Source organism: Schistocerca americana, chromosome 3 (assembly GCF_021461395.2).
Source record: "Schistocerca americana isolate TAMUIC-IGC-003095 chromosome 3, iqSchAmer2.1, whole genome shotgun sequence".
Taxonomy (NCBI): domain Eukaryota; kingdom Metazoa; phylum Arthropoda; class Insecta; order Orthoptera; family Acrididae; genus Schistocerca; species Schistocerca americana.
Genome location: NC_060121.1, coordinates 595,366,661 through 595,386,923, shown reverse-complemented (window position 1 = coordinate 595,386,923; position 20,263 = coordinate 595,366,661). Strand labels below are relative to the sequence as shown.

At 42.3% G+C, this 20,263-nt stretch overlaps 1 protein-coding gene across 1 annotated transcript in view; it reads left to right on the top strand.

Annotated features, from left to right (window-relative positions):
• Window positions 1-424: 424 nt before the first annotated feature.
• LOC124607290 (zinc carboxypeptidase-like) overlaps window positions 425-20,263 on the top strand; it is a 67,420-nt gene continuing 47,581 nt past the window's right edge. Inside the window, exons 1-3 of the mRNA XM_047139576.1 lie at window positions 425-492; window positions 10,653-10,806; window positions 18,738-18,874. Of these exons, the coding sequence (XP_046995532.1) occupies window positions 10,654-10,806; window positions 18,738-18,874 (290 nt within the window). The 5' untranslated portion in view covers window positions 425-492; window position 10,653. The remainder of the gene's footprint in view (window positions 493-10,652; window positions 10,807-18,737; window positions 18,875-20,263) is intronic.

Below are 20,263 nucleotides of genomic sequence, written 5' to 3'. Positions count from 1 at the left end.
ACTGCAACACTTCTGTGTAATGTTTGTTTGGTTTTTTTATCTGGTGTATAGCAATGATGATGAATATCTGTCGTACTCTTTTGCTGCTTTGTAACTTAGAACTCGAGTACAAGAAGCTTACCTTTAGAAGCACCTGAAGGTAATTTTCTAGTTGAGCTGTGAACAATTTTGCGCCACATTGCGACAGTGATAGTTAGTACGAGAAAGTTGTTTGGGATTTCCTTTCTGATGCACCATATCACTGAGTATATTGCGTTACTGTGTAATATCGTTCACAGATTAAACGCTCTTATCGATGCCTACCACTATGAAAAGAACCTTTTATCTCGATTGGTTGTTTGCTTAGCTCAAGGCCGTTTTTAAAAGACGAGTGAATACTGTCGGAAACTGGGACAGATGACGATCATTATAAGATTGCCTGCGGATTTCATTCTATATAAAAACGATATATCGCCGAGGTTACTCACTTGCTTTTACAGGACAACACAGTAGGTATGATTACCGAGCTATCTGTAGTATCGCACTAAAATAGATCCAAAGTAATGATACTGTTTGTAAGTGAGACGTAATTTTAGTTTTAAGCCGTCATTGTAGTAAAGCAAGAAACTGTAGCAAGCTAAAATTTCGTAGCTGTCTACTGTTAAGAGCTGTGGTCCTTAACTATATTAGCAATAATTTGCTGTTTGCCAAAAGTTAAAATTTCGCAATTTGGAAGTGTAAGTATCACTATGTGATCAAAAGTATACGGACACCCCCAAAAGCACATGTTTTTCATGTTAGGTGCATCGTGCCTCCACCAGGTACTTCATATCAGCCACCTCAGCAGTCATTAGACATTGTGAGAGAGCAGAATGGGGCGCTCCGCGGAAATCACGGACTTCGAACGTGGTCAGGTGATTGTGTCATACGATTGTACCCGAGAGTTCCACACTCCTAAACATCCCTAGGTCCACTGTTTACGATGTGATAGTGAAGTGAAAACGTGAAGGGACACGTACAGCACAAAGGCGTACAGGGTGACCTCGTCTGTTGATTGACAGCGACCGCCGACAGTTGAAGAGGTTCGTAATGTGTAACAGGCAGACATCTATCCACACCATCATACAGGAATTCCACACTGCATCAGGATCCACTGCAAGTACTATGAGAGTTAGGCGGGAGGTGAGAAAACGTGGATTTCATGGTAGAGCGGCTGCTCATAAGCCACACATCACGCCGGTAAAAGCCAAACGACGCCTCGCTTGGTGCAATGAGCGTAAACATTGGACGATTGAACCGTGGAAAAAGGTTGTATGGAGTGACGAATCACGGTACACAATGTGGTGATCTGATGGCACGGTGTTAGTTTGGCGAGTGCCCGGTGGCAGCGTGTGTAGTGCGAGCAGCAAAATTCGGAGGCGTGGTGTTATGGTGTGGTCATGTTTTTCATGGAGGGGGCTGGCATCTCTTGGTGTTTTGCGTACCACTTTAAGCACCTTCTTGCTTCGCACTGTTGAAGAGCACTTCGGGGATAGCGATTGCATATTTCAACACGATCGATCACATGTCCATAATTCACGAACTGTGGCGGAATGCTTACAGAACAATAACATCCCTGTAATGGACAAGCCTGCACGGAGTCCTGACCTGAAGCACATAAAAGACCTTTGGGATGCTTTGGAACACCGACTTCGTGCCAGGCCTCAATGACCGACATCGATACCTTTCCTCTGCGCATCACTCCATGAAGAATGGGCTCCATTCCCCAAGAAACTTGCGAGCACCTGATTGAACGTATGCTTGCGAGAGTGGAAGCTGTCATCAAGGCTAAGAGTGGGCCAACGCCATATTGAATTCCAGCATTACCGATGGAGGGCGCCACGAAATTCTATGTCATTTTCAGCCAGGTTTAGGAATACTTTTGATCACATAGTTTTTTAATAAAGTGCCCATTGTTAGAAGCAAGTGGATGCTACGCAATTATCGCTTATCGACGGAACGATTAAGCCGATAAATTTTTGTTAATGGTGAGCAAGGTTGAAATTTTTTTTCAGATTTTTATGTTTCTTTTATGAGTCACTTACACCTGATTTTGGGTTGTTGTATCTCAACAACGTAACATTTCGTCGCATCATCTCACATCATTTTCTATCTAACGTAGAGTATTATTCATCTAATAACATAGCAGTCATCGGCCGCAGTGGCCGAGTGGTTCTAGGCGCTTCAGTCAGAAACCGCGCGACTGCTACGGTCGCAGGTTCGAATCCTGCCTCGGGCATGGATGTGTGTGAAGTCCTTAGGTTAGTTAGGTTAAAGTAGTTCTAAGTTCTAGGGGACTGATGACCTCAGATGTTGAGTCCCATAGTGCTCAGAGCCATTTGAACATAGCAGTCGACAGAATACGAAAGATGAACATGTATTTGAGTTCTCATTTGACAAGGGTTTTCTCACGTAATACTAGTTAAAGGAAAGGTCCTTCTCAGTAGTTACGAAAAATATCTAAAGAAACATTTGAAAAACATGAATTTAAACTCTTTTAATAAGCCTAATGTTATATCCCCCATCAGTGTTGTGCAAGGAAAATGATGAATTGTTCGTAGATAAATTAACATTTAGTACGATATTTAATGAAATTTGCCAATTTAAATGGAATTTCATTAAAGAATAAAAGTAAATAATCAGTTACCTTTCTTAAATTTTTTTTTTGCTTTTAGTTAATTTGCCTTTCTTTCTTTCTGTACGTACGAACGAACTTTGTTGTAGAACCTCTCATTTACATGTGGTAATAAAAAATTCATTTACACGGAACTAAGTACATTTAAAATTACGTGAACTCATATTAACTGATTAAGAATATTTAGTTGAGAATTAAATCCTTTACATAATTCGTCCTTGGCACACATTTTCTAAATGCAGTGGTTTTTTTTTTAAATATTTACTGAATTCTTTCCCGGCGTTAGCTATGGAACACAAGACTGTCTCTATTAGCAGAAAACGGTTAAATATTGCCAAGCCGACGTTTAATTATCACTGATAGAACACACATCCCTATACATTTAAGTTATTTGAAAGAACCAAAATTGTTAAATTTCAACATTAACTATCCGCCTATGAATGCACAAATGTGAACTAATTTAAAATCCGTAAGTCTCAGGATCGCTGTAAAAGAAGAACATTTTCTTAATTCACTGCTAATTTTATCTGTTCCCGATTTACGGGTTTGGTTAATTTTTCTTAGCGGAACAATTTTTTAAATGTACCGCCGCTGCAAATCGTTCGGTCGTCACACAGCCCAGCAACACCGCTAAAAATGCTGAAAATTCTTTAAAGAAATATTATAGATGACATGGGCAAGCTAATTTACATTAATAATACACACTTTTGATAAATTATAATATATTTAAACCACAACAAATATTCAACTCACATTAGTTTGTAATTTCTCCTCTAATGGCGGCTAAATCTAGCTACAGACAAAAGACGTCTACCCATTCATAAAATGCTTCGTCACAGCTTGCTCTCGCTTTCAGCTCTACAGGGAGACGACCAAAGAATACTCAGTACGTGGTGCTTTTATACTACTGCTTACTATTAACATCTCTTTGTAATCATATAACATTATTTTCGTCTGTGGCTGAATTTTACATTTTTGTTATCGCAGATATTGACACATTTCGCAATTATATTATGAATATAGAAATATTACCATCCTAAATACAGAAAGAATATTACTACAGAAAATATTACAATAATAATGAATGTCCTTTACACAAAATTCAATAATATTTTTTGTTAAATAATTACAGTATTTACAAATTGCTTTATAGCGGCGTATATGGTACAATTAAATTTTAGTTTATTAATAGTGTGAGGCTGCCAGGGAACGTTACAGATACAATTGTCAAAGTTAATGATAGCGCCTAAGAGTATTAAGATATGCATCAGAGGAACTGGTCATTGTTTTTCTGATCCACGACTACTGTACGTAATTGACGGTCTTGCGCAATGCAGTGTTCCAGTTTTTCATGGCGCATCAGATTTCTATGTGCTGCAGCCTTCTGTCGCTATTTTCAAACGTCTCAGAGTCAGAAGTCGCTAACGCACAAATTTGCAGTAGTGATCGACAATGAAGTTGCCCTTCTCGACGGAAGAATATGAAGGATGTCAGTACAAAGAGAGCTGGGGATTTTTTCTCATATTATGGCGTGGCTTTTTAGAAGACTATTGGAGAAGTACCACTGATTAGATAAGAGGATGACTCCTGCGTTGCTGGAGCTGAGGATCATTTATCAAGACCTCAAAGATACAGCACCACATTAGTATTTCTTTCATTTGTGTTTCAACAAATCGGGAAATTTCGTGACCATATCAAGAATTCAGAAGGACATGAATTCGGACGCAACTAGGAAACGCTCTCAGCCCAGACAGCATTCACTGTAACTAACAGTTTCGATTTATTCCTTTCAACACAAATCATCGCACCCTTTCTCTTCATCTCGTAACCTGAGAAATCACTGGTGACAAAAAAAAATTATTATCGAACCACTTCAGTTTGTGTGTGGCACAATGTCTTTAATAAGGAAGAACGAGCACACGTGCGATGTCAGGGCAACTGCGCCGCAGTAGAATCTGAAAGGCGAGGCGAGGTCATCCTTTTAGCTGTAACGGTAACAAAAGAAATTATTTGTCAGGAGAGGTGGAAGAGGACTTTTAGGGTATAGTTCATGCTCACTTTGTGCCAATATTCTGGGTGAGATTCAATCTAGGTAGTTTCTTATGAAATGAGGAGGTGTTACAATTTTGTTGGTGAGTCGTCTATGGTATGGGGATGCTGTTTCCAGGAACCCACTTTCTCCTATCGAAATGGTACAGACTATGTACTGTCTCCGTATTTTCCCCTCATTTCTCTGTTTCATCACCGTGAATACTGCTGTGTAGTCGAGTGGAGACATCCTAGAATGATGTCAAGATGGTTGCTGGTAACCTACGAAGCGTCGAACATTTATTCATGGTGATTACAACGCGTTGCTCTCCCGCACCAGCCTTAGGTGATGTTTCATTCAGCTGCGTGTTGGATGGCGTTAACAACCTCAATGCCGAGGCGGGCTGCCGGTGGCAGGCGACGACCATGCTCAGTGCGAGAATTTGGTCTCTCACTGGCTGCTGGAGTGTCCTCGGTTCTACTGCAGATTCTACAATGACGCTTGATGACCCATGAGTGATGTATGTTGTGTAGTCGGTTGATCTCCTCGCTACTGCCCTGGTTGCTTTCATCGCCTAGAGGTGCCTGGGCGCTGAAAAGAGACATGAACCCGGAGAGGCCTATTGCTGATTTCCACGTTGGAGCTCAGTTCTGGAAGCTCTCTGCGATGTGGTGTTGTGTAAGACAGTCAGCTTCTCCATCATTACATGGTAGTCGGCGAGCTTAATGAAGTTTATCAGGTAAATACCATCATCTCGAATACATCTTCAGCTAGTTCATAGACTGTGCTGGAACATCATTCACTACAGTATCGTAATCGTAGAACTGAATGCTACTGCTGTGAATAGCATCATTCCCGATGGTCAACCGACGAGAGCTGGAAAATTGGAGTATTTAAACGAAGGTCGAGGTGTGCACCAACAAAGAAAAGCTTGCCCTCCCAACACCGACGTTCCGGCAGGCTAGGAAACCATTTTTGAAAAAAGGAAGTAGCGAGTTCTATGGCCCATTAGGCGACAGCTAGCCTCTTGGTCACCCAGGAACTTGGCACCGGAATAACTTCTTTCAGCAGTAGGCATACTCGTGTGAGGCGGCAACAAGCTAACAAAACCTCTGAGCATCGCCGCTCCGGCCATTCTGCATCGTCTTCTGGAAGGCCCACCAGCTGCCGCGTGCACTCGACCGCGTCTGCTCCGTAAGTACACTCACTCTACTGTAAATTTTAACGGTCGTCATTTCGGGTAAAGTCTAGTAATGAAGCTAGGATTACATTGCGGTTTCTGTCGTTCGGCGATCAGATGAGCATCAGCACCAACCATGCGGTAAGGTTCACCGAAATCTGCCACCCCTTTTGTTGCCGAACCTCAGTATTCTCTCTCCAAAGTGTTCACATCTAAGCCTACGCAGTTATAGGTGACTTTTGTTTCTATATCTTGCGCTGTGAATGTGTCTGTTAGTGGAGGCTGCCCTCAGTTAAGGGAACATTGTTCTGCTCTGATTATAGTATATATCTCTTTGTGCTACTTTGTAAATTATTTATTTGTGTTGTGAATTCTACCATCTTTTCTCAGTATCCATTGAAATCAGGGGCTCCTTGCAAGAAGAGTCGCAGTGTACGCCTTCCCACACTTCGGTACTGGGTAGAATAATACAACGTGAGGTCCCTATAGCCTATCAACATTTATCTCCCCCGCTAATTGAAGCAAGCTCTTTTGATTCACGCCTCCTGGGCTACGAAAACAGCAGTGGCAGTCAGTGTAGGAGAGGAAGTGCAGTGTCATATAAACTTCAGTGGAACTAGCGAAAGAAATTTTCTCGTTGCTTGGTTAGCAAACTCTCTCCTTGTCCTTCTATTGACATAAATATAAAATAATTTAACAGTTTGGTAATTAACGTAGTCCACACAACGATAATAACACTCGCCATTTTTTCAAGTAAATCTGATACAAAAACATGAATGCGCCTTTATTTGTGCCTGATCATTTCAACATCCACCAGGAGGGGGCAAATTACGTCCGACTTTCCCATTTTCATTTATGTCAAGACAACTGAAAAATTAGACTGCAACTGAGATAAAACTGCAGACATGGAGGCTAAATCGATAGAAAAAGATACCTGACGAGAAGAATAAAGATACAAAAGCTACATAAAACCACTAAACTGAACAGAATTATGTCGACGCCGGGGGAAGGTGTGATATATTACTGGTGAACATGAGGACAAGGCGACGGTCGGCCACTCTCTGTATCGAGATACAACAGAACAGCCTGGGCAGCATGCGATCTTGCATTATGTTGTTGAAAGATAAAGTCACAGAGACCTCGAAGACAGGACACAGCCATTGGCCTTAACAAGTCAGTAGTGAAACCCCAGCTGTCCACACTACTGTCTATGTGAATCTGATATGACCTTGCTGTGACGCAGTGGCAACCCGCACAGTCGCGCCGGGTGCAGCCAGACAAAGTTTGTTCTCGTACGTTCATCCTCGTGTTGTACGTGGTACCGTGACTCCTCCAAAAAGAAGACGTGTCCCTACTCCTGTATCGCAATATGTCGTTGGGCCGCGCTGTCGGTGCGCCTCTCTCAGATCTCCCGTGCTGGATATCCGTGGTGCTTCAGACGTTGTCACGAACTCAATGGAAAGCGATACGCACATATAAAGATGGCGATGGTGTGCCATACACAAGGCATAAAAGGGAAGTGAATTGACGGAGCTGTCATTTTACTCAAGTGATTCTTATGAAAAGGTTTCCGATGTGATTATTCAGTATTCTGCGATCCACACTGTCAAGAGAATTCTGGGAATACCAAATTTCAGGCAGTATCTCTCACCACGGGCAAAGCTATGGCCAGTGGCCTTCACTTAGCGACCGAGAGAAGCGGAGTTTGCGCAGACTTTTCAGTGCTTACAGACAGGCAACACTACTTCAAATATCTGCGGAAGTCTATGTCGGACGAACGGCGAACGTATCCGTTAGCATGGTGTTGCGCAATTTGGCGTTAATGGGCTATGGCAGCAGACGACCAACGCGAGTGCCCTTGTTAACAGTACTACGTAGCCTGCAATGCCTCTCCTGGCGCTCGTGACCACATTGGTTGGGCCCCGAGTGCTGGATAACCGTGGGCTAGTCAGATGACACCCAATTTCTGCACGTAAGAACTGATCGTGAGATTCGAATGTGGTGCAGACCCCCGAAGCTGTGAACCCAGCTTGTCAACAAGGCACTGTGCAGGGTGGTGGTGGCCCTATAATGGTGTGGGCTGTTTTACGTGCGATGGATTGAGTCCGATGGTCCAACTGAGCAGATCACCGACTGCAAATGGTTATTTTCGGCTACTTGGAGACCATTAGCAGTCATTCATGGACTTCATGTTCCCAAACAACGATGCAATTTTTAGGAATGACAATGCTCCACGTCATCAGGCCACACTTGTTCGCAATTGGTCTGAAGATATTGTGGACAGTTCGAGCTAATAATTTAGGCACCCAAATCGATCGGCACGAATCTCATCAAACATTTGTGGAACGTAATCAAGGGGTCAGTTTGAGCACAAACTCCTGCACTGGCGCCGGCCGTTGTGGCCGAGCGGTTCTAGGTACTTCAGTCCGGAACCGTGCTGCTGCTACAGTCGCAGGTACGAATCCTGCCTCTGGCATGGATGTGTGTGATGTCCTTAGCTTAGTTAGGTGTAAGTAGTTCTAAGTCTAGGGGACTGATGACCTCAGATGTTAAGTCCCATAGTGCTCGGAGCCATTTGAACATGCACTGGCAACACTTCAGCAATTTTGGACGGCTACAGAGAAAGCATGGCTAAATATTTTTGCAGGACACTTCCAATGACTTGTTGGTACTTCAATCCAGTGACTCATTTTAGAATCACACGAAGAAATGAGCACCAGAGATCGCCATAAGCATTTTCTTACACTTTACAGTAGTTGTTGTTGTTAGACATTAGGTTGTGTTTTCTGCAGCATTTGTAAACGTTCCACATTCTGGACTTTTAAGTGCTGTATAACGTATTAAAACTATTTGGGATATATTGTTAGTTATTCAAGTACATAATTTTATGGTGTGTAAAATTCTATATATTCTTAGATTTGTATTACATGTGGACAGTTAAGCCGCACTTTGGCGCTCATGCAGCATCTTGGAACGGAAGACGGTGTTCTTGTAAATGAACTGAGTTTTTTTTAAATATCTTAACCACTGGGTGGTTATAAGTAAAACATAGTTACTCACACAGGTCCAGTACTGGCTGCAGTGGTCGTATGGCAGCGAAATTTGATAGATATTCTGATGCGTTAATGCGGAATCGATATAAACTAGTAAAAAGTCAGTTCTAGTATTGGCCACCAGGTGTAAACTTGGTGGTGTGAATGCAAGGGACACATGCTGAATTGTTTCCATGTGTAATGGATTAGGAACTGAGTTTGGGTAGAAAATGACAAACAGTTGAGAAACCCATATTGTTGGTGTTATTATTAAATGGCGCTTACACAATTTGTTTAGTATGAGCACCGGAGATGTCGACGAGATGTCGTACATTGCCACATTTTCACCTGGTGGCCAAAACTGAAAGTAATGTTTTTTTCAGCGTGTGTGGGTTGCACATTAACACATAACAATATCTACCAAGTTTTGCTGGTATAGAGTCTAAACCATTTCTGGTGAACATTAACAGAATTAAAACAAACAAGAAACACATATTTGATACTTTAGAACTCAATACCATTTAAGAAGTAACCTATGTATGACACGACGCCAGTAGAGGACTACTAGCTCACTTATCAATGTTGTGCTAGAACACTTTACGAGGCTTATTCGGATTCTACATACCAAAATGCATACTGACTGACATATTACATCTCAGACGCAAATGGGCTGTTGAGTAGTGTAATTAGACCGCAAATTAAGTAGTCCATTTCTCTGTGTATCAACACAGATTGTCAATCTTGTCTACAAGGAATGGTGTATAATTTGCAGCCATGTAACATGGCGTAAGGACACTGAACAGTGCTCATATAAGTCCTAACTAACGCTGACCAGAGATGACTGTCTCGTCTTGTCAAGCACAGTCGATTTCAGACCTGAGAGGAAATGCTGTCAGTGAATACAAATCCATCTCAGCTAGATTCCTAATAAATATTTAAAATGTAAGTACATGCAATGAGAGCTGGGTATCTCGTAAAACGCCATTTCTCACAGAGCACAATAAGTTGCAGGTCTTCAGTAGGCGATACAACAGCTCGACAGTAGTTGACTGGAGGTTGTATTGTAGTCCGATTAATTGCTAAAATGACGCAAGGTATCAAGTGCACCGACAGCCCAAAGAGGCGTTTAAATTTCAGTGTATCAGAGGGTGTAGCTGAGCAGGGGCAGAACCTGGTTCTACGATGTTTTGGGTTAGAGGACGAGGAGGGGTTTGTTTCTCATACCGTGACATGGGTTCATTCATTCAAGTAAAGTGGAATGAACCAAGATTTTCGGATTTTCATTTCAACATTGTCACTGACCAATTGTTGGCTTTTCTTCCACGTTTCATGACGAGTGTGTTGTTGGTACTCACCCTTCTAAGTTGGCACCAGCTGTGTTCCAGGGGCTGCACAAATGTGTTCCTAGTTTAGCGAATACTCACACATCATAATGCCCCTCGACTGGTACAATGAATAACCAAGCCATAATCGCACAGAAAATCTCCCCACTGGAAGATTGGGTAAAATGTAACAATCAATTTCCTCCCCATTAGGAAGCTCTGCAGGAGCTGCTCACCAATTAACGGCTTCCACTTGACACGAAGTACCAGAAACATTGGTGGGCTCTCTTCCTTGCCGAAATGCAGCTGTTGTCAAAGCTAGAGGCGATGTTACACCATACTAGCTGATATCTTCAGGTGATTACTAATTTTGTCCGGTATGGTTATCTTTGTACTGTGTGGTTAAAATCGGAAGATATCCATACTTCTGTTCCAGGATGGTGCATAGAGTTTTGGTGTTCCTCGTGGCTGGTCTTGCGGTGGCTGCTGGAGAGAAGGTGCGCTATGACGACCACCGTGTGTATCGGGTACTGCCAGCCAATGTGGATCAGCTGCAGTTCCTCAATGGGCTCACCAAGTACCACAAAGATGTGAGTATTCCTTCACCAGCGACTACAGTACCGCTTCTTTCTGCAGAGTTCTTCTAGTCACAGTGTTCAGCTGACATCGGTCTTTCTGCAACAGTATTCCAACTTCTCTAAAGACAGCTGCTGAATATTTTCTCCCCAATAAATAGCTTATTCAAAAAGCATGTGCAAAAGTGCTTGTAATCTTCCTACGTTATAACATAATAGCAGTGTCTGCTGTTACTTAAGGATTTTCTAGACTCCCAAGTTTCCAAGAAGACAAGGGACTAGTCCTTGTGTTGATTCTCCAGTGACGGTCTTTCGAAACCCACTTTAGGCCGAGTTAGGTATTCGTAATCTTCGCTTGCTTTGTGTTGTTATTTGACTCCAGTCTTTGGGTAGACTGTCGAATGCCATGTAAGGGTTATAGTCAATTTCTCAAGGAGCTCATTGTCTCTTAGTAAGCTGATGCCAGCGATTCCAGTCTTTCGTTGTCAGACTAAATGTATATGTGATATTCATAATGAAAGAAAATACCCATTTCAAGGTGTAACGTGTTAAACAAGTAACACATCTTCCACTGAATTCCTGAAACAATGCCGGTTAACTCGATATGTCACACAATATATCGAGTGAGACTGTACGAATACTATGAATATGCGGATTCAATGAACAAGCTAGCATTTCGTGAGTATAAACCACTAACACTCACACTCGTAATTGCACGCAAGTAATTTTCCAGACCTGAGCTACGAGATGCAGTTATGAGGGAAGGAGAACTTTACAATGGCATGCCCATCCCGCGCGGCGCGAAACCTCACAGCAGGACACCTAGCAGACCCAATGAGACATCGGAGTCACTGCGTAGACCGCCGGCAAAAGTAGGCCTTGGCCCCGCATCTAACGACAACCATTCATAAAGCCTTTCTACAGGAACACCGCGGAAAAAGCCAGATAAACGTCTGGAGAAACCCTACTCAAAACATTGGTGACTCGCTGTAGCTGCTTGAGTTAAAACTCGCATGGAAGAATAAGCTGTTTATCTCAGTATTACGTATTAAAAGTTAAACTCTGCGCTATGAGAGAAACGACACGTGTTATAGGGTACAAATCTCTAGTGGGAGGAGTCATAACAAGTATGAACACTCTGATTGGCCCGAAAGAAAACGCATGGCCACCAGCTTTGATCTAAACAAATTGCAGACAGAGTAACTCGCTGTTTCTCTTGCAGCAAATCGTCGAGTGTCTGAGCCAGGGGACTCGCGCCGCGCTGAGACGACTGAGAAAGCCATTATTTGAACACTTGTTCACGGGCTCATCTTAACTCATAAGAAGTTAAACTGCAAACTCTCCTAGTATGGAGAATCGCACCAAGCACTGACAACGCTAGTGAGAGATTTGAGGGCAACAATGTACGATAAATTCCAGCCATATACCGTGTACCATGCCAATTAACTTAGCTAGCGAATAACTGGGAGCCTCGGTTTCACTGAAGATATAGAAAATGTATCCAACTGGTGTTCAACAGACGAGAGAGATTTAGAATAGATTCTCAGGTTCACAGCTCGCGCCGACAGCAGCCACTGCCGCCGTCAATCACGTGTAAACACGCGCGCTCGCGGTACACCAGCAAGTGATATTCAATTCACTCAGAACTGTGGTCATCTCGATCTCTCCTAATTTTTGTACATTTAACCATCATGACCTGTAGTTAAACATAATCAAAATTGTCGGGCTTCATTGGAGCAGAAATGTGAGATATCCGATCTAATAGAAAGGATTGATCAGCCACTGTAGAGTGCTTTATACCCTCAAGTTATTAAAATGTTTTTATTGCGACCTTCTTTCTGGTTGCTCTTTACCCACCCTATCAATTATTTGATTATTTTCATTGTGCATTTTAGGTAAACTGATATCGCTGGCCCCAATTGTATTCGATTTGTTTGTACTTTTATCGACCTGCAGACACAGTCATCACACTTCTCATCATTAAAGAACCTTATGATAGGAATTTCGCTTCACAGTGGTGAACACCCAATATCAATATTTTACCATCCTGTAAGTAATTTTTCTAACATTACTATGTCAAACTTAGAGTAAAAATAAACCTTAATAAATAAAACCTAGGATTTTCATTTTTTGCTAACCTATGTTTGCACATCAATCCGTTCACTAATATCTGTCAACCATAACGTTTCCTTTGCAGGGAGTGTAGTGGAACTGACATTGAGATCATTTTCTGATTATATCACTTTCCGTACTGCTGCACTCTTCTTAACTGTGTATGCAAGAGAGGGTATGTTCCTACCTTGCAGGTCATAGGTTCAACACCAAATTCCTGAAACACTCACAAAGCGTTCTTGCGCATCTGTGGTAGGAAGATAGATCTGAACCGGTCTCACACTTATTAGAGAGATCATAATAGTACATAAACATTTTTGAGTTCCAATATGCAAAGAACTGTTATTCGAATAGACTTCAATTGATTATTAATTTATTAACATTAATGCTAAAGACTACCAGTTCTGTTTGCGAGACGAAAACAGATCTCACTGTCAGTATCAACACTGACATGAGTGACTGTGTACCTTTGTTACACAGCTGAGTGGAGGCTCAGAAGGTTCTGCGACCGTATAGGCTGCAAATTGCTTGATTTGTGTTATAGGGTGGTGCGTCTCAGGTTCCGATAGACAGGTCGGGGGTCCATTGGAGGCGGCTACACGGGTAGTGGGGCTATGTACAGTGGACTGGGTGGATATTTAAGTTAGAGGGTCTCAGTCTCAAAGGATGTAGGGCAAACAAAGGCTAGGGTGGAACTAGAAAATATATTGTAGTTGTAAATTTTCGTAGTTGTGTTGGGAAAAAATTAGAGATCCAACCGCTAACAGAAAGCTCCGAAACCTAAGTTGTTGTAGGCAGTGAAAGCTGACTGACTCCAGAGATAAGTTCAGTTGAAACTTTTACAAAAAACCTAATGGTGTTCAGCCATAATGGATTAAATATAGTTTGTGGAGGTGTGTTTGTTGTCATTGGAAGTAGTTTACCTTGTAGTGAAATTGTGGTCTACAGTTCCTGTGAGTTAGCACTAGTAGAGGCTATACTCGGCAATCTGAACAAATTCATAATTGGTTCCTTTTAACCACTCCCTGCCGAAACATTCATAGAATTATTGTGACTAATATCAAATAGGTACCCCACTCAATAGGTACCCCACTCATACAACTACAGGCAGTGGTGAAATGAAATGAAATGAGCGTTTGGCGTCATTGGCCGGGAGGCCCCTCGCGGGGCAGGTCCGGCCGCCATATCGCAGGTCTTATTACATTCGGCGCCACATTGGGCGACCTGCACGCCGGATGGGGATGAAATGAGGATGAACACAACACAACACCCAGTCCCTGAGCGGAGAAAATCTCCGACCCAGCCGGGAATCGAACCCGGGCCCAGAGGACGGCAATCCGTCACGCTGACCACTCAGCTACTGGGGCGGACACAGGCAGTGGTGACTTCAGTCTACTCTCTGTATGTTAGAGAAAACGCATTTTTAAAGTCGGCGTTAGACATAAACCAAGACCCGAAATTTTACTCAATGCTTCCTCATAAGTGTATTTTGAACAGTTAGTTCAAGAGCCTCGTCGAAGTGTAACAGGTTGCGAAAACATACTTTATCTCGTAGCAACAAATAATCGTGAGCAAATACGGCGCATCATGTGTGATTTTAGGGTTTCCCGGCGTAGGAAAATCTTGAATAGTTCTCGGATGAACAGACGGTGATCACAAGCGTGTTATAGTGAGATTTACCGTCTAAATCCTCCAAACATAAAAATCATGTTTAAAGTAGAAGATAGAAATTTGCTTGACACCTTCCTAAGAGACAGTCTCCACCTCTTACCAACTAACTATGTAAGCGTAGACCAAATGTGGCCTCAGCTAAAAGAAATGGTATCGGCATGTTGCAGTGGTTATCAAACTGGACCATTCGGGAGAACGACGGTTCAAATCCGCGTCCGGCCATCGTGATTTAGATTTTCCGTGATTTCCCCAAATCGCTTCTGGCAAATTCCGGGATGGTTCCTTTGAAAGGGCTCGGCCGAATTTCTTTCCCATCCTTCCCTAATCCGATGGGACCGATGACCTCGCTGTTTGGTCCCCTCCCCAAAATCAACAAACAAACTAACCAATAGCATCGGCGATAATTGAGAAATATATACCAAATAAATTATTGATGGACCTGGTCCATCATGGTTCACAAAACAGGTCAGATCACTAGATCACTGTCACAGAAGTAACGAAAAATGCTTGCCGAATTTAATAGAATGCTAAATACTTAAGATCGGTATCGTTTTCAGAAGCTCGATATTAAGCAGAAAGGTCAGTGCGAGATGCTCTTAATAGTACCACAACGAAATTCTCTCTTTGTCAGAAACCCCAAACACATTTTGGTTGTATGTAAAGTATGTCAGCGGTAAGATACATTCAGTACCTTCACTGTACCATAACAATGGCAATCTTACTGAAGACAGTGCCAATAAAGCAGAATTAAGAAGTACGGTATTCCGAGATTTCTTCACCAAAGAAGACGAAGTAAACATTCCAGAACTCGAATCAAGCACAGTTGCCAACAAAACTACCTTACAAGTAGATATCCTCGGTGTAGCGTAGCTGTTTAAATCAGTAATAACAGGTCTTATGTTCCAGATTCGTACCAAAGTGGTTCCTTTCAGAGATGTTGATATAATAGCTCCGTACTTAGCAATGATATACAATAACTCGCTCGACGAAAGTTCTGTACCTGAAGATTAGGAAATTGCGTAGGTCACACCAATACTCAAGAAAACGAATAGGAGTAATCCGATGGATTACAGATCCATGCCATTGAAGTCGACTTGCAGCAGGGCTTTGGAACATATACAGTATTTCGCTTGAACGCTATGAATTACCTCGAAGGTAACGCTCCACTGACACATACTTAGAACGGATTCAGAAAATATAATTCTTATGAAGACAATTAGCTCTCTATTCTCACGAAGAAATGAATGATATTGGCAGGGGATGTCAGTATCGTCACTGTTGTGCGATTGAATTCGTGCTTTTCTGTCAGAAAGGTCAGAGTTCGAAGTAAATCACAGAAAACCATCGAGTAAAACATAAGTAATATCTTAGTTCCCCAGGGAAGTGTTAGAAGTCCTCTGCTGTTTCAGAACTACATAAACGACATAGGAGACAATCAGAACAGCCCTCTTATATTGTTTGCAGATGGTACATTCATTTACCAGCTGGTGAAGTGACTACATGGTCAAAATCAAATACAAAATAATTTAGAGAAGATACTGTATGGTGCGACAAAAGGCAATTGACTCTCAATAATGAATAGTACTAAAAGGAATCCGCCAAATTTCGGTTACACGATAAATCACACAAAATTTACTGTTGTAAATTCAGATAAATACTTAGGGATTACAATTACGATTAACTCAAATTGGAATGATCACATAGATAAAGACTGTGATTTATTCATAGAACAAGTAGAAAATGCAACAACTCAACTAAAGAGTCCGCTTACACTACACTTGTCCACCCTCTTCTGGAGTATGGCTGTGCAGTATGGGATCCGCATCAGATAGGATTGACGGAGGACACTGAAAAAGTTCAAAGAAAGGCAGTTCGTTTTGTATAGCGAAATAAGGGAGATAGTGCCACGGGTATGATCCGCGATGGCAATCACTAAAACTGAGGCGTTTTTCGTTGCAGCACGATCTTCTCATGAAATTTTAAACACGAATTTTCTCCCCAGATTGTGAAAATACTTTTCTGGCGCCCACCTACATAGGGAGGAGTGATCATCATAATAAGATAAGAGAAATCAGAAATCGCACGGACACATTTAAGTGTCCGTTTTTCCTACGCGCAATTCGAGATAGGACAGGGAGAGCTGTTGAAGGCGGTTCGCTGAACACTCTGCCAGAACCTTAATTGTAAACTGTGGAGTAGTCAAGTAGATGTAGATACAGGTAGTAGAAAGGAGAATTAAAACTCACCATATATATATATATATATATATATATATATATACAGGGTGAGTCACCTAACGTTACCGCTGGATATATTTCGTAAACCACATCAAATCCTGACGAACCGATTCCACAGACCGAACGTGAGGAGAGGGGCTAGTGTAATTGTTTAATACAAACCATACAAAAATGCACGGAAGTATGTTTTTTAACACAAACCTACGATTTTTTAAATGGAACCCCGTTAGTTTCGTTAGCACATCTGAACATATAAACAAATACGTAATCAGGGCCGTTTGTTGCATTGTAAAATGTTAATTACATCCGGAGATATTGTAACCTAAAGTTGACGCTTGAGTACCACTCCTCCGCTGTTCGATAGTGTGTATCGGAGAGCACCGAATTTCGTAGGGATCCAAACGAAACGGTGATGGCCCTTAGGTACAGAAGAAACTGGAACAGCACATTACGTCCACATGCTAATACCTTTTTATTGGTCTTTTTCACTAACGCACATGTAAATTACCATGAGGGGTGAGGTACACGTACACACGTGGTTTCCGTTTTCAATTACGGAGTGGAATAGAGTGTGTCCCGACATGTCAGGCCAATAGATGTTCAATGTGGTGGCCATCATTTGCTGCACACAATTGCAATCTCTGGCGTAATGAATGTGGTACACGCCGCAGTACATCTGGTGTAATGTCGCCGCAGGCTGCCACAATACGTTGTTTCATATCCTCTGGGGTTGTAGGCACATCACGATACACATTCTCCTTTACCGTACCCCACAGAAAGAAGTCCAGAGGTGTAAGATCAGGAGAACGTGCTGGCCAATTTACGCGTCCTCCGCGTCCTATGAAACGTCCGTCGAACATCCTGTCAAGGGTCATCCTGGTGTTAATTGCGAAATGTGCAGGTGCACCATTATGCTGATACCACATACGTCGACGCGTTTCCAGTGGGACATTTTCGAGCAACGTTGGCAGATCATTCTGTAGAAACGCGATGTATGTTGCAGTGCTCTCCGATACACACGATCGAACAGCGGAGGAGTGCTACTCAAGCGTCAACTTTAGGTTACAATATCTCCCGATGTAATTAACATTTTACAATGCAACAAACGGCGCTGATTACGTATTTGTTCATACGTTCAGATGTGCTAACAAAACTAACGTGGTTCCATTTAAAAAAACGTATGTTTGTGTTAAAAAACATACTTCCGTGTATTTTTGTATGGTTTGTATTAAACAATTACACTAGCCCCTCTCCTCACGTTCGGTCTGTGGAATCGGTTCGTCAGGATTTGATGTGGTTTACGAAATATATCCAGCGGTAACGTTAGGTGACTCACCCTGTGTATATCATTGCTGATTTGGTGTAATTTATGAATAAGGAACTGAGACATTTGAATGTATCTATCATTTTATCAGTGACGATGATAATTGATAAGAAAAATTCCTTTAAATCGCGCTTAATATAGCGAAGCTGCAATGATAATTTTACTCCTGCATATGATTTGTTTGGCTAATTGTGTGTGGCTCAGTGGCGGAGTGTAAGTCTTCCAATTGGACGCCACTTCGGTGACCTGCCCCCCCGTCGTAGATTCGAGTCCTCCCTCGGGCATGGGTGTGTGTGTCGTCCTTTATGTAAGTTAGTTTAAGTTAGATTAGTGTGTAAGCTAAGGGACTAATGACCTCAGCTGTTTGGTCCCATAAAACCTTACCAGAAATTTCCAAATTTCCGGTGACCTGCTTCTCCCTAGCCTACCAACCTACCCCAGTTGACCAACTGGATTAGAGTGGTTATGCTTCCGTTACTTGTTACACATATTTCTGATCCACACGTAAAATATGCATACACCACAACGCCACTGGTTAAAGGCCCCCTACTGTCGTTTCCCTGTAAAGTACTGAATATAAGTAACAACATGTTATCTTTCAGATTTACTTCTGGAAGGAACCTAGTGTCGTGAATAAACCAGCCGATGTTATGGTATCGCCTAAAATGCAAGCCAGCTTCATGGAGGGCCTAGAAGCAAATGGCATTGAGTCGTCCGTCTACATCGATGATGTGCAGAGGTAAGCGTTAGCGTGGCCAGAGTAACCTTCAAATTATTTTTCATGTGTATGTCAAACACAGCTGCTACCCTAAAAAGAATACAAGTGGGACAATGAAAGCTAAATTTGTATTACGAAAATTATTAATGGGCCTTTGCACTCCTGTGTGTGCTTTACATGAAGTGAATATTCACACCTCCTTGTTTTTTTTTTGTTTTAAGTAAATGAGATTACACTTTGTAAGTGACCACTTAGCAGTTCCTATCTCTACGTACGTCAGGGCTTCACAACATACGTGCTCGCAGAGCAAGCTGTGAGCAGCAAGGCGCGAGCATGGAGCAGCGCGAGCACGCTACCCCCACTACCGGACCAGAGAAGAGAGTAGGGAAAGTCACGCGGGGCACACAACAGCTGCCGCCAGTCAATGTAAATCCGCGGCCACCTGCAGGGATATCACTCACGAATTATTACTGAGACAAATAAAGGAGAATGTACAAATGCCACATAATTTTATTAGCTTAGTGTATGCCTCTACATTCGCATTAATTTGTGAACTGTTACATAATAAAAGGTGTCACTGAAGTGTGGGATTCTCAGTTATCTTGGACTTTTTGCCCTTTACAATAGCGTCTATGTTCGGAGCAGCGTGCAGTTTAAATTTCGATCAGACAATGCGTTTCTCAGACGCGTCTTGTTACATTTCATTGAAGAGAACAGTTGTTCACAAACATACGTGGAACCGAACATTGATACTATTGTAGCCGCCAGTTTGTGCAAACGAGGAAATCTATCCTGAGGGAAGTGCCTGTAGAATTCCAAAATGTTTTTCTTGTTCTGAAATTTGTCTCTGTATTCTATGTCACACTGCAGGTCAATAATTTCTTGCTGCAGCTCAGGACGAATCTCTTAAATATTCACTGAATGTGGAGAGATCAGATCAAAATCACTGTCTAGTGCTGTCAGATCTTGAAAGCGTTAATCAGATTCTCCCTTAAGGGCAACTAAACTATGTGAATAACGTTCACAGTCTTTGTGAACATCTTGCATGGATGATAATTTAGGAAAATGAGCTAGGTTTCCTGTTTCCAGCTGACTCACCCAAAGTGTCAATTTCATTTTAGAAGCTTGTATTCGATCTACGAAATGAGTAATTAGCAGATCTTTACCTTGTAGTAAAATGTTCAAAGCATTCAGATGGCTAGTTAAATCTGCTAAGAACACGAGATCACATTCAAACGTGCGCGCGCATTTCCCCTCCCTCCCCTCCCTCCCTACTCCGCGACCATGCACCTGCTCGCGAGCACGTGCCTGAACAGACGCGAGTACTCGCGCTCAAAACCGGCCAGTTGTTAAGCCCTGACGTACGTGATGCGATAAGGAGAGTGCGTGAGTGGAACAGAGACGAATAGG